The 27,552-nt window shown below is 43.0% G+C and overlaps 1 protein-coding gene across 9 annotated transcripts in view; it reads left to right on the forward strand.

Moving 5' to 3' along the window:
• Nucleotides 1–20,979, forward strand: part of WNK2 (WNK lysine deficient protein kinase 2) — a 130,729-nt gene extending 109,750 nt beyond the window's left edge. For 8 of the 9 annotated variants that reach the window (XM_078436108.2, XM_078436110.2, XM_078436111.2 and 5 more), the window contains 3 exons: nucleotides 18,070–18,175; nucleotides 19,552–19,647; nucleotides 20,793–20,979. In XM_078436108.2, coding sequence (XP_078292234.2) covers nucleotides 18,070–18,175; nucleotides 19,552–19,647; nucleotides 20,793–20,818 — 228 coding nt within the window. In that variant the 3' untranslated portion in view covers nucleotides 20,819–20,979. The remainder of the gene's footprint in view (nucleotides 1–18,069; nucleotides 18,176–19,551; nucleotides 19,648–20,792) is intronic. The other variant, XM_078436114.2, reaches the window with a different exon arrangement.
• Nucleotides 20,980–27,552: the final 6,573 nt, after the last annotated feature.

The following is a 27,552-nucleotide window of genomic DNA, read 5'->3' on the forward strand; positions in this document are numbered from 1 at the left end:
CTCTGTTATCCTTTGGCAGAGTTGAGAGCCCTGGAGGGTCTTTTCCCTGAGCCCCAATGGGCGAGAGTCTGCTTGGCTACCTGGACTCTAGCGCATGGAGTACCTGTGCAGGGCTGTGCCCCATCTGTCAGCTCCCTAAGCCCCTTGTTCTAATGGCTTAGATTCTTAACAGGATTTTTTAAAACATTTTTTTTTTTTTTTTACTGTGGTAAATCTATATAACATAAAATTTACCATTTTAGTCATTTTTAAGTGTTCAATTCGGTAGTATTCAGTACATACACAGCGGTGTGTGAACATTACCACTATCCGTTTGTATAACTTCATCATCCGAAATAGAGAACTCATTAAGAAATAACTCTCCAGTCTCCACCTCTGGTCTGCTAGTTTTGCAGCTTATGTTAACTTTTTTTCTACTTTCTATGAATTTGACGACACTAAGCACCTCATTTAAGTGGAATCATATAGTATTTGCCCTTTGCTGTCTGGCTTATTTCACTTAGTACAGTGTTTACAAGGTCCAGTCATGCTGTAGCAGAACTTTACTCTTTTGGGGAAAGAAAAGTAGATGGGGAATATGATCAGTAATATTGTGGTGAGCATTCTGTGATGTATACATATCTTGATTCATTATGTTGTATATGTTAAACTAATTTAATATTGTATGTCAGCTATGCTTCAAAGTTTGTTTAAAAAGTCGTTCATTTTCCCCAATTTTTTAAATTGTAAAATACATGACATAAAATTTGCCATCTCAACCATCTTTAAGTGTCACTTGAAGTGCATTAAGCATTAATATTGTTGTTCAACCATCACCACCGTGCATCTCCAAAATTTTTTCATCTTGCAAAAATGAAACTCTGTCCTTATTGAAAAAGAACTCCCATTCCCCTCCCCCTTCCTCAGTCCCTGGAAACTACCACTCTACTTTCTGTCTCTATGGATTTGACTCCTGTTGGTCTCTATATATAGTGGGATCCTACACTACTTGTTTTTTTGGTCTGGCTTATTTCACGCAGCATAATGTCTTCAAGGTTCATCTGTCCTGTAAGTGGTGTCAGAATTTCCTTCCTTTTTAAGGCTGAGAACTATGCCAGTGTACGTTGATAACCACATTTTGTCCATTTGTCTGTTGATGGACACTTGGGTTGCTTATACCTATTGGCTACTGTGAGCAATGCTGCCGTGAACATAGGTGTGCAGGTATCTCTTTGAGTCCCTGCTTTCAATTCTTTTTAAAGAATACCCAGAAGTAAAATCACTGGATCATATAATAATACTATTTGTAACTTTTTGAGGAATTGCAGACTGTTTCTAGTAGCTGCGCCACTTTACATTCCTGCCAGCAGTACAACAGGGTTCCAGTTTCTCCTCATCCTTGCCAATACTTTGTATTTTCAGATTTTTTTTTTTATATAGCCATCCTGACACCACAGTGGTATCTCACTGTGGTTCTCACTAGCATTTCCCTAATGATCAGGGATTTGAGCCTTTTTTCATGTGCTTATTGGCCATTTGTACATCTTCCTTAGAGAAACAGCAGTTCAAGTCCTTTGCCCATTTCTTAATTATTTGTCTTTGTTATTAAGTTTTAAGGAGTTCTCTGTATATTCTGGATTTTAATCCCTCATCAGATATGTGATATGCAAATACTTTTTCTCATTCTAGGGGCTGTCTTTTTACTCTGTGGACAGTGTCTCTTGATGCACAAGTTTTTAATTTTCATGAAGACCACTTACCTGTTTTTGTTGCTCATGTCTTTGGTGTCATACCCAAGAAATTATTGCCAGATCCAATGTTGTGAAGCCTTTCCCCTCTTTCCTTCTAAGAGTTTAATAATTTTAGCTGTTATGTTTAGGCCTTTTATCCACTTTGGTTAATTTTTGTCTGTGGTGTTAGATAAGGGTGCAGTTTCATGCCTTTGCATGTGGGTAACCAGTTTTCCCAATACCATTTGTTGAAGAGACTATCCTTTCCCCATTGGATGGTCTTAGTACTCTTGTTGAATATGAATGGACTATATTTGCAAAGGTTTATTTCTAGGGTCTCTGTTGTATTTTATTAGTGTATATGTCTATCCTTTTTCCAGTATCACATTGTTTTCATTTCTGTAGCTTTGTAGTTAAGTTTCAAAATCAGGGAAGTATGAGTCCTCCAACTTTGTTTTTCTTTCTCAATATTGTTTTGATTATTGTGGGTCCCTTGAGAATCCATATGAATTTTAGGATGGGTTTTTGTATTTCTTTTTTTTTTTTTTAATTTTTTTTTTTTTTTAACGTATATTTATTTTTGAGACAGAGAGAGACAGAGCATGAACAGGGGAGGGGCAGAGAGAGAGGGAGACACAGAATCTGAAACAGGCTGCAGGCTCTGAGCGGTCAGCACAGAGTCCGATGCGGGGCTTGAACTCACGGACCGTGAGATCATGACCTGAGCTGAAGTCGGATGCTTAACCGACCAAGCCACCCAGGCGCCCCTGGGTTTTTGTATTTCTTAAAAAAAAATGCCATTGGGAATTTAGTAGTGATTGCATTGAATCTGTAGATCACTTTGGGTAGTATCTGATGGTAACAGTGTAAGTCTTCCAATCCATGAACATGTGATGTCTTTCCATTTATTTATGTGTTTTAAAAAAAAATGTTTACTTACTTTAGAGAGAGAAAGAGTGCATGAGTGGGGAAAGGGCAGAGTGAGAAGAGGACAGAAGATCTGAAGGGGGCTCTGTATTGACAGCAGAGATCCTGATGCAGGGCTCGAACTCCCAACCTGTGAGATCATGACCTGAGCTGAAGTCAGATGCTTAACCAACTGAGCCACCCAGGCACCCCTATTTATGTCTTCTTTAATTTCCTTTGGCAGTGTTTTGTAGCTTTCAGTGTGTAAGTCTTTCAACTCCTTGAAGTTATTCCTAAACATTTTATTACTTTTATGTTACTGTAAATGTAATTGTTTCCTTGATTTCTTTTCAGATTGTTCACTGTTAGTGTATAGAAATGCAGCCGACTTTGTACCCTGCATCTTTGCTGAATTCATGGATTAGTTTTGTATGTGTGTGTTCTTTAGGGTTATCTACTTATAAGATTATGTCATCTCTGAACAAGGATCATTTTACTTTTTCCTTTCCAGTTTGGATGCCTTTTTTTTCCTTGCCTAATATCTCTGGCTACAGTTTTTAATATTATATTGAACAGAAGTGGAAAAAACAGGTATCCTTTTCTTGTTCTTGACTTTGGAGGAAAAGCTTTCAGACTTTCACCATTAAGTATATGAGTATATAATGTTAGCTGTGGGTTTTCATATGTGGTCTTTATCGTATTGAGGGAGTTCTGTTCATAGTTTGTTGAGTGCCTTTATCTTGTTAATGATGTATTACATGGATTTTTATGTTAAACCACCATTGCATTAATTCCTAGGATAAATCCCACCTGGTCATGGTGTATATACTCCTATTGTGCTACTGAATTAAGTTTGCTAATGTTTTATTGAGGATTTTTGCATCAATATTCATTGGGGTATCAGTCCATAATTTTCTTGTGATGTATTTATCTGGCCTTAGTGTCAAGAAAATGCTGGTCACAAAAAATAAGTTTATTCCTATTCAACTTTTGGAAGAGTTTGAGAAAGATTGCTGTTAATTCTTCTTTAAAAGTTTGGCTTCTCTTTGTTGAGGTTTTTGATTATTAATTCAGTCTCATTACTTGTTACATGTCTAGTTCAGTTTTCTATTTCTTCTTGAGTCAGCTTTGGTAGTTTCTGTGTTTCTAGGGATTTTTATATTTCATGTAAATATTTAGTTTGGTAGCTAAAACTTCGTCAGTTTGTTAATCTTTTCTAAGAACCAACTTTTGGTTTCGTTTTTAATTCATTTGCTTTAATTTTTCTTTATGACATCCTGTTCTCTTTTATATGGTATACAGTTATTGATTTAAAATTTTTAATGTAGGCATTTATAGCTATAAATTTCCTTCTGAGAACTTCTTTTGCTTTATCTCATAAATTTTTATATGTTCTGTTTTCATTTGTCTCAATTATTTTCTCATTTCCCTTGTGATTATGTCTTTGATCCTTTGGTTGTTTAAGTATGTGTTTCGTTTCTGCATATATGCCAGTTTTCTAGTAATTTTGTTGTTATTGATTTCTAATTTTATTTATTGTGTTAGAAAAGATACTTTGTATGATTAGGATCTTTTCAGGTTTGTACTGTATTTATATATTTTGTGTTTATTTTACTTATTAAGACTTGTTTTGTGGCCTAACATGAGGCCTATTCTGGGGATCTTTTACATACACCTAAAGAAAAGGAATTCTACTCTTGTTGGATAGTTTTGTTAGTGCTAATTGGCTTATGGGAGCTTCCTTAGGTCTGTTCTTAGTGATTTGTCCTGTTGTTCTTTATTAAAAATGGAGTATTAAAGTCTACAATGGCTGGTGTAGAACTGTCTTTTTTCTCCTTTCAGTTCTACATTTGCATCATATAATTTGGGGTGTGTTTTTAGATAAATATATATTTATAATTATTATATCTTGATGGATCAAAACTTTTATCAATATATGATCTTTGTCTTTTTACATAACCTTTTTTGACTTAAAATAAGTTTTGCCTGGCAGTAACGTACCCACCCCAGCTCTCTTTTTCCATCCTTTTGCTTGCAACTTCTTTGTGTCTTTGTATCTAAAGTGAGTCTCTGGTAGATAGCACATAGATTGACCATGCATTTTTAACTATTCTGCTAATCTCTGTTTATTAATTGGAAAATTTTTAAGTCTATTTACTTATTTTGAGAGAGAAACACAAGCAGGGGGAGGGACAGAGAGAGAGGGAGAGAGAGAATCCCAAGCAGGCTCTGCAGTGTCAGTGCAGAGACCAATGTGGGGGCTTGAACTCCTGAACCATGAGATCATGACCTGAGCTGAAATCAAGAGTCGGATGCTTTGGGAATGCAAGCTGGTGTAGCCACTCTGGAAAACAGTATGGAGGTTCCTCAAAAAACTAAAAATAGAACTACCCTACGACCCAGCAATTGCACTACTAGGCATTTATCCATGGGTTACAGGTGTGTTGTTTCGAAGGGACACATGCACCCCCATGTTTATAGCAGCACTATCAACAATAGCCAAAGTTATGGAAAGAGCCCAAATGTCCATCAATGGATGAATGGATAAAGAAAATGTGGTATATATATACAATGGAGTATTACTTGGCAATCAAAAAGAATGAAATCTTGCCATTTGCAACTACGTGGATGGAACTGGAAGGTATTATGCTAAGTGAAATTAGTCAGAGAAAGACAAAAACCATATGACTTCACTAATATGAGGACTTTAAGAGACAAAACAGATGAACAGAAGGGAAGGGAAACAAAAATAATATAAAAACAGGGAGGGGGACAAAACAGAAGAGACTCATAAATATGGAGAACAAACTGAGGGTTACTGGAGGGGTAGTGGGAGGGGGGACGGGCTAAATGGGTAAGGGGCACTAAGGAATCTACCCCTGAAATCATTGTTGCACTATATGCTAATTTGGATATAAATTTTAAAAAATAAAAAATAAAATAAATATTTAAAAGAGTCGGATGCTTAACTGACTGAGCCATCCAGGCACCCCTCTTTGAGCACAGTTAAAACATCCACTTTAAAGTCCTTAGTCCAATGTCTAGCCTTTCTCAAGGACAATTTCTGTTAATTTTTTCCTTTTAATGGGCTGTACTTTTCTGTTTCTCTGTATGATCTGTGATTTCTTGTTGAAAACTAGGCATTTGCATATTATAATTAATAATTCTGGAAATTAGATTCTCCTCTTTTCCACTATTTGCTGGTTTTGTTTGTTGAAGGCTTAGGTTATATTAGCTTGAGATTTGCTTGAATATCAGGAGCTTAAACACCTCTCCCAGTCTTTACAGATTGGCTCAGGGCTAGGAGGACTCCTTGAACGCTTAGCCAGGCCATTTACAATTTGCCTATGCCTTCACTTTTGCTTGCATTGAATAATGGTGAGAGCTTAGAGTTTTCTGAGTTGTATGTGTGTGCGATAGACAGAGAGGGAGAGAGAGAGGGAGAGAGACAGACAGACAGACAGACAGACAGACAGTGTATTCTGCCTTGGACATGCACATGGCTCTCTGAATTCCCCAGCACACACATACTTTTCAGTACCCTCATTTCCCAAAGAAACTCTCTCCCATGCTTTTCTACTCAGGCTTTTAGGCAATCTATGTGTATCTTGTTTGTAGTCTTTGGCCCCAAGCAACTGCAGATTTTTAAGTTGCCTTACAATGTTTTTGAGCAATACCTGCCACTTTTCTACCCTTAGAGAATTCCAAATATATGCAGACAGATATGTGCATCTTGTGTCAGTCCTTCAGGTGGCCTTTACACAGGATATAATAGACATACACAATAAATTGTGAGTGAGAGCTTTGCTCCCTCTGGAACCAAGGGCCAGGCTCCCACACTGGAAACACAGGCTGCCCTCTTCAAGGCAGTTGTAAAGCTAGGAAGCGGGGAGGGCCAGGGGCCAGTAAAAACACCACAGTGCTTTCCAGCTTCTAAATATTTGCTTTTTTCTTGATTTGTCTTTTACTTCTATTTCATTGCCATAAACCTTTAACTGTTTTCTGGAGTTCTGATAAAGTTAGATTTGATGGTTTCTGGTTGTCTTTTCACCATTTCTGTGAAGGCATGGAAGTTTGAAGCTGCCTACTCCTTCATTTTCCTTATGTCATTCTTGCTGAGATTTGTGTGTTTTTGAATATTCTTTCAGTTATTGAAAGAGGAATTAAAAAAATTTCCCACTATGGTGTGGACTTGTAGATTTCTTACTGCAGTTCTTTTGTGTACATTTTGAGGGCAGGTTATCAGGTATGTTCATATTTAGATTTACTGTCTTCCTTGTGAGTTGAACTTTTAATAGTATGAAGTACCTCTATTACGATTTTTGCCTTTAAATCTAGTTTGTCTGAAGTTGCTGTAGGTACACTAGCTTGTGTTGGGTTACTGCTTACATGGTATGGTTTCCTATCCTTTACTTTCAGTATTTCTTGTTTCAGATGTTTCTCTTGTAAACAGCATATAATTGTTGTAAAACTTTGAACATTTACATTTACATTTAATTTAATTGCATATACAGACTCTTGAACAATTCAGGAGTTAAGGGAGTGGACAACCTTGCTCAGTCAAGTCTGCATATAACTTTTGACCCCCCCCTAAAACTTAGCTACTGATAGCCTACTGTTGAAGCCTTACTGATAACATAAACAGTTAGTTAACACATATTTTCTATGTTGTATTATATACTATAGTCTTATAATAAACTAAGCTAGAGAAAAAATATTAAGAAAATAATGAGAAATAAAATACATTTACAGTAGTGCACTGTAAAAACTCTGATTATAAGTAGACCTGCACAGTTCAAAACTGTGTTGTTCAGGGCCAACTGTATGTTTTAGCTTAAATCCCTTATATGTTTTCTATTTGTCCTATCTGTTCCATGTTCCTTTTTCTCTCTTAGATATATTTTCTTACTCTTTTTTTCCTCCCACAGTTAGCTGGGAAATTTAACTTTCTCTTCCTGTTCATTTAATGATTATTCTAAGTACTTTAGCATACATCCTTAAATTATCACAGTCTAATTTTCTTGTACCAACTTCCCAGACAATGGAAAGGCCACAAAACACTTTAATAGCTTTTACTGTCCTCCTAACTTCTTTCAATTCTATATAGTCTTTCAGTCTCACAATACATTTTTTATACAGTCAATATTCACCTATATCTGCATATTTACTGTGTTTTTTTCATTTTTTTTTTAATGTTTATTTTTGAGAGAGAGCATGAGCAGGACAGGTGCAGAGAGGGGTACAGAGGATCCTAAGCAGGCTCTATGCTGACAGGAGAGAGCCCAATGCAGGGCCTGAACTCACAAACTGTGAGATCATGACCTGAGCCAAAATTGGACACTCAACCGACTGAGCCACTCAGGTGCCCCATCATTCTTTCTTGCCACTAATCTTCCCTCTAGGATCTATTTCCATCAGGATTTCCTTTAATATATGTGTACCAATGACTTATGTCTCCATTTTTGTCTAAAAATGTCTTAATGTCATTGTCATTCTTGAAGGATATTTTCAGTGGGTATAGGATTCTAGGTTAGCAACAATCTTCTGAGCGTTGTGATATTTTCATTGTGCTGTTATGTGGCTTTCCTGTTTTTCTTGGAAGTGAGCTGCCAGTCTGTTGTTACTTTGAAGATAATTCTTTTTCTTCTGGCTTCTAATACGTTTCATTTAATTAGAATATTTATTATGAGATGCCTAAGAATATACATTTTTATTCTGCTTAGACTTCAAAGGGCTCCTTGACTCCACAGTTTCATTTCTCAATCAAATATGGATGTTTTTCCGCCATTATATCTTCCCATACTGCTGACCCACTCTCCTCTCCCTCTTATTCTGCTGATATTCCAGTCCATATAACTCTGTCCTTGGTCCCTTACATGTTGTCGTTGTTGTTTCTTTTAATGTGAAAATTAATGTGCTGTTCTTTTAATGTTGTTGTTTCTTTTAATGAGAAAACAGGCGAGGCAGAGAAAGAGAGAGACAGAGAGGATCAGAAGGCTCTGCAATGACAGCAGAGAGCTCAACGTGGGGCTCGAACTCACAAACTGTGAGATCGTGACCTGAGCTGAAGTTGGATGCTTAACTGACTGTGCCACCCAGGTGTCCCTCTTACATATTTTCTAATCTTTTGTCCCTTCATAGTTTAGTTTGGGTATCTTCTTCAGATCTTTTATTTTTTTAATGTTTTTTGAGAGAGAGAGAGAAAATATGAGTGGGGGAGGGGCAGAAAGAGGGAGAGAGAATCCCAAGTGGACTCTGCACTGTCAACACAGAGCCCGATATGGGGCTCAGTATCACAAACAGTGAGATGATGACCTGAGCCGAAATCAAGAGTCGGATGCTTAACCCCCTGAGCCAGCCAGGTACCCCTTCTTCACATCTTTTAGTTCACCATATTTGTCTCTGTGTCTATACTGCTTTTAATCTTATTCATTGAGTTTTAAATTTATTATTTAAGTTGAAAATCACCATCCACATCTGCTATACCCTTTAAAAAAATTACAGTATAGTTAACATACAGTATTATATTAGCTTCAGGGGTACAATATAGGGATTCACAAATTCTGTACATTTCTTAGTGTTCATCATAAGTGTCCTCGTAATCCCCTCACCTATGTCACCCATCCCCCCCAGCCACCTCACTCTAGTAACCATCAGTTCTCAGTCAAGAGTCAGGTTTTTTGTCTCTTTCTTTGTTTTGTTTTTAAAATTCCATATATAAGTGAAATCATATGGGATTTGCCTTTCTCTGACTTATTTCACTTAGCATTATACCCTCTCTGACCCATCCATGTTGTTGCAAAAGGCAAGATTTCATTCTTTTTTAGGCTGATTAATATTCCATTGTAGGTATCTACCACCTAGTCTTTTTTTTTAATTTTTTTTTTGATATTTATTTTTGAAGGGGAGAGAGAGAGAGCGAGAGCGAGAGAGCGTGAGGTGGGAGGGGCAGAGAGAGAGGGAGACACAGAATCCGAAGCAGGCTCCAGGCTCCAGGCTCCGAGCTGTCAGCACAGAGCCTGATGCGGGGCTCGAACCTGTAAACCACGAGATCATGACCTGAGCCGAAGTCAAGGCTCAATCGACTGAGCCACCCAGGAGCCCCGACCACCTAGTCTTTATCCATTCATCTATCAGTGGACACTTGGGATGCTTCCACAATTTGTCTATTTTAAATGATGCTGCAGTAAACATACGGGTGCATATATATTTTTGAATTAGTTTTCATATTCTTTGGGTAAATACCCAGTAGTGGAATTCCTGGATTGTAGGGAAATTCAATTTTTAATTTTTTGAGGAATTTCCATACTGTTGCCATAGTGGCTGCACCAGTTTGTATTTCCACCAACACTGCATGAGGGTTCCTTTTTCTCCACATCCTCACCAACACTTGTTTCTTGTGTTTTTGATTTTAGTCATTCTGACATGTGTGAGGTGGTATGTCATTGATTTGCATCTTCCTAATGATTAGTGATGTTAAACATCATCTTCTCATATGTCTATTGGCCATCTATATGTGTTCTTTGGAGAAATGTCTGTTAGCGTATTCTGCCTATTTTTAATTAGATTTTTTTTTTTTTGGTGTTGTGTAACTTCTTCCTATATTTTGGATTCTAACCCATTATCAGATATATCATTTGCAGATATCTTGTCCCATTACTAGGTTGCCTTTTAGTTATGTTGACTGTTTCCTTTGTTGTCAGGAAGCTTTTTATTTTGATGTAGTACCAATTGTTTATCTTGCTTTTTGTTTCCCTCGCCTCAGGACACATTATCTGGAAAACTGTTGCTATAGCCAATCTCAGAGACATTCCTGCCTATGTTCTCTTCTAGGATTTTTATGGTTTCAGGTCTCATATTTAGGTCTTTCATCCATTTCGAGTGATTTTTGTGTATGATATGAGAAGGTGTTCCAGATTCTTTCTTTTGCATGTAGCTGTCCAGCATTCCCAACACCACTTGTTGAAGAGATTGTCTTTTTCCCCATTGCATATTCTTGCCTCCTTTGTCAGAGATTAATTGATTATATAATCATGGGTTTATTTCTGGGCTCTCTTCTGTTCCATTGACCTATGTGTCTACTTTTGCGCCAGTACAATACTGTTTTGATTGCCAGAGTTTTGTAGTGTATCTTGAAATCTGGAATTGTGCTACTGCCAGTTTTGTTCTTCTTTTTCAAGATGGCTTTGGCTATTTGGGGTCTTTTGTGGTTCTATACAAATCCATACAATAGGATTACTTGTTCTAGTTTTGTGAAAAATGCTGTTGGTATTCTCAGAAGGATTGCATTAAATGTGTAGATTGCTTTGGGTACTATGAACATTTTAATAATACTTGTTCTCCCAGTCCATGAACATAGAATATCTTTCCATTTGTGTCATCTTCAGTTTCGTTCGTCACTATTTTATAGTTCTCAGAGTACAGGTCTTTCACCTACTTGGTTTAGTTTTTTTCCCTAGGTGTTTCACTCTCTTTGGTGCAGTTCTAAATGGGAGTGTTTTCTTAATTTCTCTTTTTGCTACTTCTTATTAGTGTCTGGAAATGCAACAGATTTGTGTATATTGGTTTTGTATCCTGCAACTTGACTTTAAACAGTTTATCAGTTCAGTTTTTTGGTGAAATCTTTAGGGTTTTCTGTGATATTATCATGTCATCTTTTGCGTCTGATTACTGTGGCTAGGACCTCTCCAGTACTATGTTGAATAAAAGTGGTGAGAATGGACATCCTTGTCTTATTCCTGATCTTAGGGAAAAGTTCTCAGTTTTTCCCCATTGAATATGATGTTAGGTGTGGGTTTTTCATATATGGCATTTATGATCTTGAGGTATGTTAGCTCTAAACCCACTTTGTTGAGAGTTTGTTTCATGAATAGATGTTGAGTTTCATCATGCTTTTTCTGCACCTATTGAAATGATCATATGGTTTTTATGCTATCTCTTGTTGATAGCATGATATCTCTTGTTGATAGTATGATATCTCTTGTGATGTATCATGTTGATTGATTTCTGAATACTGAACCACCCTTGCAACCCAGGAATAAATCCCACTTGATTGTGGTGCATAATTTTTTAATGTATTCTTGGATTCATTTTGCTAGTATTTGATGAGGATTTTGCATGTTGTTAAGAGATATTGTCCTGTAGTTCTCTTTGTTTGTGATGTCTTTATCTGGTTTTGGCATCAGGGTAATGCTTGTAGAGGCCTTGGAGAATGAATTTGGAAGTTTTCCTTCCTCTTCTATTTTTTGGACAATTTTGAGGACAGCGTATTAACTTTTCTTTAAATGTTTGGTTAAATTGACCTGTGAAGCCATCTGTTCCTGGACTTTTGTTTGTTGGGAGTTTTTTGATTATTGACATGACTTCATTGTTGGTGATCAGTCTGTTCAAATTTCCTATATTTTTCTAGGAATTTATCCATTTCTTCTAGGTTATCCAATTTGTCATATAATTTTTCACAGTATTCTCTTATAATCCTTTTATTTCTGTGGTGTTGGTTGTTATTTCTCCTCTTTCATTTCTGATTTTACTTGAGTCCTCTCCCACTTTCCCTCCCCACCCCCCTCTCTTTTGATGAGTCCACTTCCTGATTTTATTGATCTATTGTTTTATTGTTGTTTTTAGTTTTTTTAATTTGTTTCATTTATTTCCGCTCTGATATTTACTATTTCCTTCCTTCTACTGGTTTTAATTTTTGTTTGTTCTTTTGCCAGCTCCTTTCAATGTAGGTTAGGTTGTTTGAGACTTTTCTTGCTCCTTGAGGTAGGCCCGTATTGCTGTAAACTTCTTAGAACAGCTTTTGCTGGATCCCAAAGATTTTGGACTGTTGTGTTTTCATTTGTCTCCATGTATTTTTTAAATTTCCTCTTTGATTTCTTGGTTGACCCACTCATTGTTTAGTAGCATGCTATTTAGTCTGTGTATTTGTGTTCTTTCCAGATTTTTCTCTGCTGCTGGATTTCTGCTTTCATAGCATTGTAGTCAGAATAGATGCATGGCATGAGTTCAGTCTTTCTGAACTTGTTGAGACTTGTTTTGTGGCATAATATGTAATCTATTCTGGAGAATGTTCCATGTGCACTTGTAAAAATGTGTACTGTGAATATATCTGTTAGATCCATCTGGTCCAACGTACCATTCAAAGCCACTGATTCCTTTGTTTATTTTCTCTTTGGATGATCTCTTCACTGATGTTATTAGTAGGGTGTTAAAGTCCTGTACTATTATTGTATTACTATCGATTACTTCCTTTATGTCTGTTATTAGCTGCTTTATGTATTTGGGTGCTCCCATGCTGTGTGCATAAATATTTATAATTGTTATAGCTTCTTGTTGGATTGCTCTTTTTATGGGTATATGATGTCCTTCTTTGTCTCTTGTTACTGTCATTGTTTTAAAGTGTATTTTGTTGGATAGAAGTATTGCTACCCCGGTTTTCTTTTGACATGCATTTGCACAATAATGCTTTTCCATCCCTTCACTTTTAATCTGCAGGTGTCTTTAGGTGTGAAATGAGTCCCTTGTAGACAGCATATAGATGGGTCTTGTATTTTTATCTATTCTTTCACCTTATGTCTTTTGATTGGAGTGTTTAGTCCATTTACATTCAAAGTAATTAGTGATAGGTATCTACTTACTGCCATTTTGTTTCTTGTTTTATGGTTGTTTTTCTAGTTATTCTCTGTTGCTTTCTTCTCTTGCTGTCTTCTTCTCACAGTTTGCTGGCTTTCTTTAGTGATAGACTTGGATTCCTTTCTCTTTGTTTTTTGCATATCTGTTACTGGTTTCTGATTACCATTAAGTTGATATATAACATCTTCTGTATATAGCAGTCTGTATTGTTGATGGTCACTTAAGTGTGAACTGATTCTTTACTCCTTCCCTCCCCCCTGCCCCCACGTTTAGGTATGTATACTTTACATCTTCTTATATATCCTTTGACTGACTTTTATAGATATACTTAAGTTTACTGGTTTTGTGTTTCCTACTTTTCTTCCTCCTACTTACGGTTTTTCCTTTCCACCCAAAGAGTCCCCTTTAATATTTCTAAGGATGAAGAAATGGTTGAAGGGATAGGATGGGGTGAAGTGATGGTTTAGTGATCATGAATTCTTTTGACTTTAGTTTGTCTAGGAAATTATCTCTCCTGTTCTGAATGATAGCCTTCCTGGGTAAAGTATTCTTGGCTGCATGGTTTTTTTTGTTTTTGTTTTTTCCCCTTCAGCATGCCATTCCCTTCTGGCCTTCAAAGTTTCTGCTGAAAAACCAGCTGATAGCCTTATGGGGTTTCCTTTGTATGTAACCATTTTCTTTTTTTGCTGCTTTAAAAATTCTCTTTATCACTACTTTTTGCCATTTGAATTTTATGTGTCTTGGTGTAGACCAAGTAGACCTACTTGGGTTGATTTTGTTGGGGGCTTTTTGTGCCTCCTGGATATGGATTTCTCTTTCCTTCCCCAGATTTGAGACATTTTCAGTGATTATTTCTTGAGATAGAAAGATTTTTCTTCCCCCTTTTCTCTTTTCTTCTTCTGAGATCCCTGTAATGTGAATACTACTGCACTTGATGGTTTGCTGAGTTCCCTAAGTCTATATTTATTTTTTATTATTCTTTTTCTCTCTCCAGTTTTTCATCCAGATTGCTTTTCATTCCTCTGTCCTCTAGGTTGCTGCTCTGTTCTGTTTGCTCTAATCCACTATTTATCACTCTAGTGTATTTTTAATTTCAGTGATTGAGTTCTTCATCTCTGTTCTTTTTTATGTTTGTCTCTTTGTTGAGGGTCTCACTGAGGTCCTCCACTCTTTTCTCAAGTCCAGTGAGTACCTCTTTCATCATTACTTTACATTTTCTATCAGGCATATTACTTTTAACCACTTCAATTAGCTGTCTTCTAATTTTGTCCTGTTCTTTCATTTGGGACATATTCCTTTGTCTCCTCGTTTTGTCTCTCTGTGTCTGCTTCTATGTGTTAGGAAAGTCAGCTACATCTCCTGCTTAAGGTAGTGGTCCTTATGAGGAAGAGGGTCCTATAGTGGCATGTACTGCAGTGTCCCCTGTTCTCCAGAACCTGGAGCTGCAGGGGTATCTCCTGTGTGTGCTGCATATACCCCACTGTTGTGGCTAAGCCGCTTTTTCCTTCAGACTGGTAGTCTGCAGTGGCTCTTTGCCTGTTGTGGGCAGAGTGTGGTCCCTGTATTGTTAGTGGGCTAGTCCAGGGCAGCCTTGGGCTTGAAATGCATCAGACCAGGCATTTGCCAGAAATGTAGTAGCACCGAACTGCAGAGTGCTTTCCCTGTGTTGTTCCCTGGGAAGCTTTTGTTGGTGAGAGGGACTGCAGTCAGACCAGATGTCCGCCCCTAGCTGGGACCACAGTTGGGACTGCTATATGTGGTGATCATCCTTTCTCCCTTGGCAGGAGTCACTTTGGAGTGGTGCTGGCCCATCAGGTCTGCCTGCACACTGCCAGACTCGTAGCACTGCTATGATCAGCTCCGGTCAAGTGTGTACTGGAGGGGCAGGTCTGTGGGAGAACATGGGGACGAGGGTGGGGTGGGGTGTGTGGTGTTAGCAAGGTTTGTGCAGGTCAGCTGTAGGAGGGGATCAGAGGCGTGGAAGGTGGTCCAGTCAGAGGTAGGTATCTGCAGAAGAGTGCAGGGGTGGAGCATGCTATTTAGCAACCTAGGTGGAGTGTTCGTGCTGCACTGGTTTCCATGGGTGTCTGTATCTAGGCTGCGGGTTGGGGAGGAAATGGCACCCGCCAGCTCTTTTGTTTTTGGAAAAGTCTTCCAAACATCCCTACCCCTCCAGCACATACTCTGAGATTAGTAAGTAAATCTAGAACTCAGGCGTTTTTCAGACCACTGCTTTTATGCTATATCTCAGGAGGGCTATTTGTTGTGCTAAGAGTAGGGGTCAGTTTCCCCTGACCCTCCAGGTTTTTCCCACAGCTGAGCTGGCCAATTTTTGAAGTCCCGGGTGTGCTGCCCTGCTGATTTGAAGGACTGGTGCAATTGTGCCCCTCTGACTTTCATGTGGGTTCTCTGTGCCTGGGGTGAGGGTCTGTTTCTCTCCCCTCTGTAGGCCTGAGGCATCCCTCCCTCCTGCAGAAAGTCCTGAGAGTCTGTCTGGATCTTGACCATGTCTCCACCCTTACTACCTGCTTCATTGTGACCTCTTCTCTGTATTTTGCTGTGGACAGTCTGTTCTGCCAGTCTTTGGGTCACTTTCTGGGTTATTTACACCCATGTGGATGTTATCTAGGTGTATCCTGGGATGAAGTGAGCTTAGGATCCTCCTACTCCCAACATTTTCCTGGAAGTCTGCTGTATTCTTTTTTATAAGTTTCCAGCTTTCTGCCAAAATTCTCAATCTTGTCTTTCAAATAGTATTTTACAGTTCTGTTTTACATAGTTTTCCTTTATATTGCTTTGTCTTTTGGCTTTTTAAGGTGTGTGGAATGTTTTATTTGAAAATTTACCTGTAAAAAGAATCAGAGGCCTAGCAGTTGGTTTCTTACATTGTTTTCATTTGCTTTTGAGCTCCTTTTCATAGTCTTACTGGCCATCTTTTGTAAAGTGCCTGGTCAGTGATCTTTACTTTTGAAAAGTTGAATTATCTCTTGATTATTAAATAGTGAGTTCATTATATACTATGGCTACATTATACCAGTCTGTGGCTTGTTTTTTCATCGTTTTAATGGTGAACATGAAATGGCAAAAGTTTCAATATTGTTGTGGTCCAGTTTATACAATGATTTAATTTTTTGTGTGTATATAAGGAATCTTTGCCTCTTTCAAATCCCGATATTATGTTCCTGTCTTTTTTTCTAGAACCTTCATAGTTTTAGCTGCTGCATTGAGGCCTGTAAGCCACTTCAAATGAACTTTTGTGTATGGTTTAATGTTGGGATCAAGTCTTTTGTTTTTTCCTTTTGTGCATATCTGGTTGTTGTAGCACCTTCCTTTCCACACTGAATCGTACAGATGTTGGTCAGGTGGTTGTGTATGTGTAGATCCATTTCTGAACTCACGGGTTTGTCCCACTGAGCAATTCTTTCATCCTTATGATAGTATACTTAAGTACTGCGGCTTTATGGTAAGTTTAATATCTAGTACAATACAACCTCCAGCATCAGTCTTTAAGAATTTGATTTCTCTAGGTCCTTAATACTTTCATACACATTTTAGAAGCAGCCTATTTCTATAAAATAGCTTGCTGGGATTTTGATTGAGATTTAATGGAGTCTGTTGATCAACTGGGTGAAATCTGACATATTAACAGTCCTAAGTATTCCTATGAACATGGCATCTGTGTCATTGTGTCTTTTTAATTTTCTCTCAGCAAAGTTTTGTAGGTGTTACACATCTTTCATCTTTCGTGAAATGTATTCCTGTGTAACTGATGTTTTGGAATGCGAATGGAAATTGTATTCTTAAATTTCACTTCCCAGTTGTTCGTTGCTAGTGTATAGAATTCTGTACCTTGTATCCTGCCATCTTGTTACATTTGCTTGTTAGTTCTAGAAATCAGTTTGTACAGGCTTTTGGTTTTCTCCAAACACAGTCCTTCCTCTGCAAATGAGGATGGTTTCATTTCTTTTCCAGTCTATGACTCTATTCCTTTTCTTGCCTTGGCTGGGACTTCCCACACAGTGCGGACTGGGAGGAGAGCGAGCTGCGGGGGAAGTGCTTCTAGCATTTCAAAGCAGTGGAGGTTTGGCTGCAGATTCCACAGAGGTCCTCACAGATGGAGGAGGCAGCCTCCAGCCTTGGTTGCTGTGTTTTCCATGAAAGAGTATGGAACTTCTCAGCCACTCTCCCTGCATCTGTGGAGAGCATCAGACGGGGTCCTCCCTTGGTGTGTGATTGGGGTCAAGGGGCAGTGACACCCGCCGGGACAGCAGCCTTGCATTTCTGGGGCCGGCTCCATTTGGCTGTGCTGTCTTTCTTTGGTTGCTTTATTAGATCTGTCTGCACCTTGAGAGTTGAAGTTAGGCTGTAATCTCTTTGTGGCCTGTTTTCTGTATCCTGGCCATGCTGATCTCACCAACCATCTCCACTTTCTCATCCTCATGCTGCTTCTCCTCTGGGGTGTGGAGGGCCTGCCCTGCCACAGGCTCCCAGGCTGTGGTCTTTACATAAAGGTCCTGACCAAACAGGAGGCCCTTGGGTAGGGTGTGCAGTCACTCACCACTGCATCCTCAGGACTCAGGCCCCACAGGGTCTGCTCTGCGAGGACAGCTGGGGCATAGGGGTGGCCAGGCTGCAGCTTAAGAAGCAAGAGAGGGCACTGGCTGCTTCCTGGCCGCATGCTGTCTCTCTGATATCAGCCATTAGAAGGCATCCGATGGCAGGTCCTGGAGACTACTCTCTGCCGAGGATGGAGAATCTGTGGGGACCCCTGGGAGGGGCAGCTGTTGGCAGCCACACGTACCTTCCTCTCCTTGTCTTGTAGATGAACGCCTCTCGAGCAGCAGTGGGGACACCATGTCTGGCCCCAGCGCCCAGCCCTCTATCCACCGCGGCCATTCCTGGAACCACCCCAGGCCTGCCCATGCCAGGTACTGCCCTTTCTGGCCTACCAGCCCCGCCCTGTGCACAGCCTCTGGGCCACTACGGAATCCTGCTCCCGGCTCCAGTGTCCTGGGGGCCCTGGGCAGCCCAGGTGGGCAGCCAGAGACCCGCCAGGGGGCTAGGCTTGGGTGCGGCAGGCATGCCTGCACTTCCCGTGTTCTTGCGGCCACCTGTGGTCAGCGCGCCTGGTCCCAGACTGCGAATCACATAGCCCTCTCTTCCCGCTTGGCCGCTGGAATGCGCTGAACTGAGCAGTCCGGAGGAGCCAGCTTATGGCTTGGCCTCTGCCCCGCCTGCCCATGGGTGCCTGGTGAGGGGCCAGCGTGTGGGCAGCAACGCTTGCTTCCTTTACTGCCGCAGACCCTGTTCCTTCTTCCGTTCCCATGGTTTACACTTGCAGCCTTCGCACCCACTTCCTGTACTTGAACTGATGGTTAGAACATTGTAATCTCCCTGCAGAAGTACAGTGCCTTGAATTCCAGCTTTTCTGTTCCCTGATGGAAAGAAATGTTTAAAAAAAAAACCGTACGTTGGAAAAGGTGTATTTCATTTTTATAATTGGCTTGTGCATTGATATTGTTATTTCCCATTTTAAATCGCAGAGATAATGGTTTATAAATCTGAAACTAAAACCTGACTTCTGTTGTAAATGAGGCCTCTCTGGGCTTCTGTGGTCACAGATCACAGACAGATGGACACCCCTATCCTCACCCCTGCCCGCCGGCTGCAGGGCTCTGCATGCTGCCGACAGGCTGCCCAGGGACATGTGGTTACTGGAACAGAGTGTTGCTGGCAGCAGTAGGTCTCTTAGAAACAGCAGCAGCAGCTTTTGGCTGTGCACAGCCTGCTGGAAAGTGCTAGATGAGCAGCCACACCCTCTTGACCCAAAGCCTGTGGGGTATAGGCAGGGCATCCACCCTGCAGAGGCCCCATCGCCCCCTCAGCTCTGGGTTTCTGCTGACCCTCCTGCCAGCCGTTCTTCCTTTTCCATCGTTTCCAGCGAGGCCTGGGTCTCATTCTGCTGTGTGCACACAGGTTGCCCTGCCTGTGGCGTGAGTACTCCCCTTCTGGAGATTTCGGTGAGACTCCTCCCGGATGGGCACCAAATAGCCCCCCGTGGGAGCTGAAGTCCCCGCTCCTCATGGCCAAGATCTTTTCCACTTCCTATCAGAAGGCAGCTGCCTTGGGCTGCCTAGCTGTGAAAACTATATAGTTCTGCTGTACTCTGGGACCTCACTAGACCTGGCTGAATTATTTTAAATGTGTTATTCCATCAATTCGGTTAGAATTGAGTTTCTTAGGTGATTATGCAGGGCGCGATGCTGTAGTAAGAGATTTCTGTTCTCTGTAATGTGCCCCTCAGTCCCTTGGTGGAGAATCTCGTGCGCCTGGGTCCTGGGGGTGGTGGAAGCTGCCTTTCTCCTTCCTATGCACCCCCCTCTCCACTGCTGCACCAGAGGTGAGATTTGGGGTCCTGGCCTTGTACGTGGATGGTCAGTGGCACGGAATCCCCAAGAGATTGTATATATGAAGGAGGAAAATAAACATGTTTGCTTGAAAACAGTGTGGAACAACATCTTTTCCTTACTCTCTGCCCACATAAGAGCGGAACCGGCCAGCATCCGGGGCTCTTCCGGGTGCAGCTTAGCACTCAGCTCCACCCTTGCCATGGACACCTGGCCTAGGAGGCTGGGGTGGCAGTGAGGGGGCCTGGGGATTGAACGGTGGGTGCTGTGTTCCTAGCAGGAGCCACACGTGATGGATGTTGAGCTGGGTCAGGGGGCAAGAGTGGGATGTTAGGCAGGACCCCCATCTTCTGCACAGGGTGCTCACCAGGTGGGACCTGAGGACCCAGCTTTGCTGCCTCCAGGCCTGTTTGCTCGGCTTTCAACTACTCTGGACTTGAACTGCATGTAGACATGCAGTGGGCTGCACCCCACGGAGGATGTGAGTCTGATCAACTAAGTGGTACCTGACCCCTGTCCATGTTGGCTGAAGTTGCACAAAGCCAAGTTGGCACGACTCACCCCGTGGACAGAACCGGGGGCGGGGGGTGGGCTCCTCTGTACCTTCTCCCGGATCAGCATTGGGCTCGTAGGCTTGGGAGGTGAGGTGAAGCTCGTAGGACCGGTGCAGGTTTGTTGGGGGCCCCTTGTGGCGCTCAGCAGCTATTTGTAGCCGACCCGCCCCCGATGGCATCATGCTCAGCGGTCTGTGCTGCACGTGCCCTGCACACACTCAAGGCTTGCGGTGTCTCTTGCCCCAGCCAGCTGAGGTGGTCAGGCTTTATGCCCGTGTTCTTGGAGGGAGGGGGAGCCCCCTTTTCAGAAGCGGTGCACCTCAGGGCTGCTGCTTCTCTCACTGTGCCCAAGGAGTGTGACGCTGCAGATGTGCAGGTGCTGGGAAGTCCTGTCTGGTCCTGGGCAGTCACCCCGTGCAGAAGCCGGACAGATGGCAGAGGCCGCCTGGGGCCTGCACAATGTGAGGGTCACGGGCCACCGGCTCTCCAAGGAGTAGGTCTGTGCTGGCAACACTGTTCCACGTCCCAGGGCCTTGTGTGACCGAGTTGGGCCTGTAATCAGCTGTGGCGGTTTTGTTTTCTAGATTCTGAGAGTGAGAAGCCCGACTGAGCCCAGGCAGGCCAGCCCGACCCCGACGCCAGGCCCTGTGTCGTCACACGTGGAGAAGGCGAGTCTGCGCCTCGTGTCCAGTTCACGCTGTTTTGTAACCACTTTCTAAGCATTTTTTATTCACAACTGGAAACACAAATGTAATGCAAGAATAAAGAATATTTTGGGGGAAAAGGGACTTTGGTTTTTCAAGCTCTCTCCTGTCCGCTGGCCGGAGACATGGGGAGAGAGCGAGGGGTGCCAGAGAATCTCCTGGGACCGCGCGGCAAGACAAGGTCTGGGGACACCCTTGGCCGAGGGGTTCCTGGTGTGGTAGTGAACATCTGCGTTTACGTGGCACTTTACAGTGCACCTGTTAGCCCAGGGTCCTTGGGTTGGGACAGCAGCAGGACAGGCCACACAGGTGACAGGGTCCCCCCACCACCTTGCAGAGAGTTAGCCTCCTCGTCACACCCTGAGTGGCGCCAGACTCCGGGAGGCTGAGCAGCAGTGCCCATCTCTGGTGACGGCCCTCCCGCCGCATAGATTTGGGCCTTGGTGCACACAGCTCCGTTCATTTTGCTGACCGGCGGTGGGGGGAGGGGGAGGGCGCTCTCCTGCTGTATCTTCAGAGGTTTGACACTCCTCCTCTGGGCACAGGGTGGGCATCCAAGCTACGGGCACTGAGGAGAGGGGCAGGCCTGCTGGCCCCGGCAAGGCTGCACCCCTGCGGTGGGTGGGGTCCACGAGAGCAAGAAAGATGGGAAGCCTGCAAGCGGCCTCACAGAGAACCATGCGGTGGTGGGACTGCAGCCCGGATGGGGGCAGGGGGCTCAGGTGGAGCCCGTCTCGGGTCCGCACTCATCAGGACCAGAAAGTGGAACTCAGTTTCCATTAACCTTGGACTGCAACTCGGCGCCCCCTTCGGTGGTGAGTGTGGGGTGGGAGCGCCTGGGGCATGCCACCGCGAGAGCCTGGACACTGCATATGACGCTGCAGTTGTCACAATGATGTATGTCCACCACGACAAAAGGCCAGCCTCTGAGACACAACTCCTGTCCAACTGGTTGGTGAAAGCAAAGCAGCACGGGCTTTGCAGGGGACACGCAGGTGTGGCTTGGGGACATTCATGGGGACCGTCCACCCCAACTCTCGCCAGCTCTGCCTGCCACTTCTCACGTCAAGCTCGCCCCGCCCCAGCGCGTGCCTCGGCCTGAGTCCCCCACTCTCCTCTGTGATCAAGCAGAGCAGGCACGTGCGCAGTCAGATGGAACGACATCCTGTGTTTCGCTCTGTCTTGTCCCCGTCTGTTTGTGGCCTTCACTAGTTTTCTTTTGGTAGTAGTAGTGCAAAGTTTACCTTTTCAGGCAGCAGGTTTATTTACATCATTCCTTGTAAACAAGTAATAGTACAGGTGCTAATAGTAAAAATGGTGGGGGCAGATGGCTGATGTTCGGAGACCCAGCAGGGACTCCTAGGCAGTCCTGACACACTTGGATACGAGGATCTAGAAGGCCCAGAGGTTCCTTCAGGATTTCTGAGTAGTTAGCACCCAGATTCTTTTCCTGGGGGGGGGGGGTGGTTCTGGGGCAAGGGAGACTTTGGGATGCAACACCCGTTAACGCCACGGCACAGCTGAGAGCTTACCCACTTTTCCTGATCGGCACCCCCTGCCGTCTGTGATTCCGACCAGTGTCTGCCCCACCCCCACTCTGGGAGCAGTGGGGTTCTGCCTGCAAAGGGGGACTGCCCTCTAGAAGCAGCTCTTGATTGCCATGTTGATGGGCACAGGCGAAAGGATGGGCTGGTGGTGGCGATGAGCAAGCTGCCACCCCAGCAGGGCCCATCGTGCCCAGCGAGTCTCTAGACCCCCAGAGTAAGCTCCGGTCCCCCGTCTCGGAGTCTCGGATCCCTATGATGGCCGCCCCCAGATGTGGCCCCTGCTGCTGCTCACCGTTCCAAGAGCTCCCCACTCTCCTGCCGCCCCAGGACCCCTCCTGGCTCTTTTGGCCTCCAAGGTCTTCAGACCACTGGATTCTGTCACAAGGCCACTGAGAACCTCTCACTAGACGCCGAGACGGGTATTGTGGGTGCATCCCACTCGTCATACTCGGCTTCAAGCCTCTCAGATGTGTCCCGGAACAGTCATCAACGAGAATGAGGAGCTGTGGCCCAAAGCCAAACCGTCCTTTGGGCAGAAGCCTGTGGCTGTGGCTGCTCATCACTGCTCAGGGGAGTGGAAAGGGCCTGTCCCAGGTCTAGCACCTGCATGGAGCCCCAGGGCCCAGCCCAGGCTCTCCCAGGACGGGGATGGCACTGTGGTCCGGGCTCGCCCAAGCTCTTCGCGCAGAGCTAGGTGCTGAGCTGCAGGCTCTGCTCCCCATTCTCATTCTGCCCTGGAGAGCACCCCCAGTCTGCTTTCCTGCAGTGCCTGCCACAGTCCGTATGCCTCCACTCTGTGCATCTGCTCCAGATTAAATTAGCTTAAGCTCTGAAATGTGCATCTTATTAAACAGCTGGCTTGTTCTCTAGACCTGGGAAAACCCAGCAAGACAAAAGAAAGCATCCCCCAGGGTTCCAAGCAACCCTGGCTATGCTATTCTAGCACTATGGTCCTAAGTCATAAGTAAGTCTGTATTCTAGTCTGGGAGCCCAGCCTTGATTTATTATGTGTTTATTTGGAAAACAATGTGTCTCTGGCTGCCATCACAGAATACCAGATGAAGCAGCTTAAACAACAAACATGCATTAGCCCCGGTTCTGGAAGCTAGAGTCTAAGATCTGGTGCGGGTAGGACTGGTTTCTCCTGAGGCCTCTTCTCTTGCCATGTATGCATCTGCCCTCTTGCTGTGTGCTCATGTGTCCTCTCTGTGTGCATGTGAAAAGACAGTAAACTCTGCTCTCTCCTAATGATGACATAATCCTATCAGATCAGGGCCCCACCCTTAAGGCTGCACTGGACCTTATTACTTCTACAAAGGCCCTATCCCACATGCAGCCAACTGGGAATTAGACCATCAACATATGAATATTAGGGAAACATAAACATTCAGTCCCCAACACATGGCTTATTAAGCTGTTTTGATATAGAGTCCATTTGTACAATGGAAACTCTATTGTCTCTACTTGCACACATTTTTAAACTAAAATTATATAAATACCAAAAATACACGCACACATACACACACACACACACACACACACACACACAGATGAGGGGGTGGGGGGGGTCAAGACATATTTGTGGCAGAAAGCTGAAAGGAATCACCCACTGCTCCCTTAGTAGGCTCGCACGAGCTCTTGAGAAGATGGGGCTGAGGATCCCTCCTTAACCCTAAAGCATCAGCATCATGGACTGGAGGACAGTAGCCAGTGGGGAACACACAAGGCAGGGCTGGTCAGTGCACCAACACTGAGGGCCACAAAGCTCTTGGTTTAGAACTCAGACGCACAGAACCATAAAAGAGAGGAAAAGGGGAACAAAGAACAGACGAGATAAAAATAAAATTGCAACATGATAGGCCTAACCCTAACTATATTTATACATACATTTTGTAATGGTATGTAAGGGATCTGATCACTTTAATAAAAAGAAATTGTCAGATGGATTAAAAAATCCCAACTACATGTTGCATACAATAATCCTAGTTTAAATATAAGGGCATATAGGTAGGGTAAAGGATTGGCCAGGATATACCATCTAAATATCAATCAATGAAGTGACTATTAAAATCCAACAATGCAGACATCAGAGCAAAGCTTATTAGGAAAGCAAAGATGATCATTTCATAATGAAAAGGGGTCAACTTATCAAGAAAACCTACAATTCTAAACGTTTATACTACTGATAACACAGCTCCAAAATATATGGGGGAAACACAACTGCAAGAAGAAACAGACAAATCCACACTGTTTCAATAACCGATAAAACAATAGAAATCACTGTAATAGAGTCTGACCCCATTTTGGTGTATGACTTCTGACAGCTTTTAAGCCCCACTCTCCTCATCGTGGGCACATCTGGACACCAGATGAGAAGCTCAAGTGCTCTCTCCTTGGCACCGTGGGAAATTCATACCAGGAGTGGACGCCCTCATTCTGACCCTACCCCCTAACCACCATCAAAACCCCAAGCTAGACTTGCAAGAAAGATGGTAGAGTAGGAGGATCCCAGGTTCACCTGAATCCAGGATACACTTAAATAACACCCACATCAGTGTAACTAACCCAGAAGAGGAACTGAAGACTGGCAGAACACACTCTCTACAGCTAAATGCAGAGAAGAGGCCACAATTAAGGGGAGGGGAGGAAGGGCAGAGAAGTGGCTGGGAGCCAAATAGACCTGTGGAACTGTCTAAGGGATAGAGGGATGCTATGGCAGGGGAGAGGAGCAGACCCCACACCAGGCACCCCAGGCACGGGGGAACTGCATGAGGAAGATGAGTCCCCACAACATTGGCTTAGAAGACCAGAGGGGACCTAACTTCATGAGTTATAACCAGTGGGGCTTAACACCTATAAATTAAAAAAAATCAGCAAGATCAGCTCTGGTAGAGCAGGAGGGCATCACATGCACTATGTTGGCACTCTCCCGTGGACCTGCCCTCCAATATGCCCTTGGCTGGAATCCATCCAAGTAGTGCTACAAGCCTGGTGGTGTGCAAGCAGCCCCAACAGAGGCCAACATCACTCCAAAGTGACTCCTGCCCGGGAAATGGGGCAATAACTACACACAGCAGTCCAGTTGTGTCCACAGCAGTGGGCTGGGGTCAGACAACTGGTCTGACTGCAACACCCACCCACTAACAAATGCTTCTTCAGGGAACAACACTGGGAAAGCACCCTGCAGTTTGGTGCTACTGCAACGCTGGCAAATGTCCGGTCTGACTCAACACAAGCCCATAGAGGCCCCGGACTGGCCAACTAACAACACAGGGACCAAACACTACCCAAAACAGGTAGAGAGAACCACTGCAGATGACTGGTCTGAAGGCAGAAGTGGTTCAACCACAATAGTAGGGTGCCCACAACACACACAGGAGACACCCTTGAAAAGCAGGTTCTGGTGAACAGGAAACACTTCATCAGAGGGCACTACAAGACTTCTTCTTGTATAAGGCCACTACTTTCAACAGCAGGGCGCACAGTTGACTTTCCTAACACATCAAAACAGGCACAGAGATTTAGACAAAATGAGCAGACAAAGATATATGTCCCAAATGAAAGAAAACGATACAATCACAGCAATAGAGCTAAATGAAACAGTGATAAGAATATGCCTGACAGAGCATGTAAAGATCATAACAACACTCCCTGGACTTGAGAAAAGAGTGGAGGTCCTCAGTGAGACCCTCAAATAAGAGACAGAAAACATAAAAAAAGAACCAATCAGAGATGAAGAACTTAATATCTGAAATTAAAAATACATGACAGGGAATAAATAGTAGACTTGAGGAAGCAGAAGAATGGAATAGTGACCTAGAGGACAGAGTAGTAGACAACAATCAAGCTGAACAGGATAAAGGAAAAGAATAATAAAAAATGAAAATAGAGTAGGGAACTCAGTGACACCATGAAGTGCAATAACATTCCCATTATAGGGATCCCAGAGGAAGAAGAGAGAAAAGGGGGAAGAAAATCTTTCTATCTCAAGAAATAATCACTGAAGACATCTTGAATCTGGGGAAGGAAATAGGAACCCAGATCCAGGAGGAACAGAGAGCCCCCAACAAAATCAACTCAAGTAGGTCCACACCAAGACACATAAAATTCAAATGACAAAAAGTAGTGATAAAGAGAATTTTTAAAGCAGCAAGAAAAAGAAAATGGTTACAAGCAAAGGAAACCCCATAAGGCTATCAGCTGGTTTTTCAACAGAAACTTTGAAGACCAGAAGGGAATGGCATGCTGAAGGGGAAAACAAACAAACAAACAAAAAAATGCAGCCAAGAATACTTTATCCAGGAAGGCTACCATTCAGAACAAAAGGAGAGATAATTTCCCAGACAAACTAAAGTCAAAAAAATTCATGATCACTAAACCATCACTTCACCCCATCCCATCCCTTCAACCATTTCTTCATCCTTAGAAATATTAAAGGGGACTCTTTGGGTGGAAAGGAAAAACCATAAGTAGGAGGAAGAAAAGTAGGAAGCACAAAACCAGTAAACTTAAATATATCTATAAAAGTCAAGGCATTAAATAAGATGTAAAGTATGACACCACATACCTAAAATGTTGGGGGGGGGGTAGTAAAGAATCAGTTCACACTTAAGTGACCATCAACAATACAGACTGCTATACGCAGAAGATGTTATATATCAACTTAATGGTAACCACAAATCAGAAACCAGTAATAGATATGCAAAAAACAAAGAGAAAGGAATCCAAGTCTATCACTAAAGAAAGCCAGCAAACTGTGAGAAGAAGACAGCAAGAGAAGAAAGCAACAGAGAATAACTACAAAAACAACCATAAAACAAGAAACAAAATGGCAGTAAGTAGATACCTATCACTAATTACTTTGAATGTAAATGGACTAAACACTCCAATCAAAAGACATAAGGTCATAGAATGGATAAAGATATAAGACCCATCTATATGCTGCCTACAAGGTGGCGTTGGGGGTGGGGGGGTGCGGTGCTGTGCCTCGGTGGCTCAGTGGGTTAAGCATCTGACTTCAGCTCAGGTCATGATCTTATAGTTTATGTGTTTGAACCCTGCATCGGGCTCTGTGCTGACAGCTCAGAGCCAGG

This window comes from Panthera onca, chromosome D4 (genome assembly GCF_046562875.1).
Source record: "Panthera onca isolate mPanOnc1 chromosome D4, mPanOnc1 haplotype 2, whole genome shotgun sequence".
Classification (NCBI taxonomy): Eukaryota; Metazoa; Chordata; class Mammalia; order Carnivora; family Felidae; genus Panthera; species Panthera onca.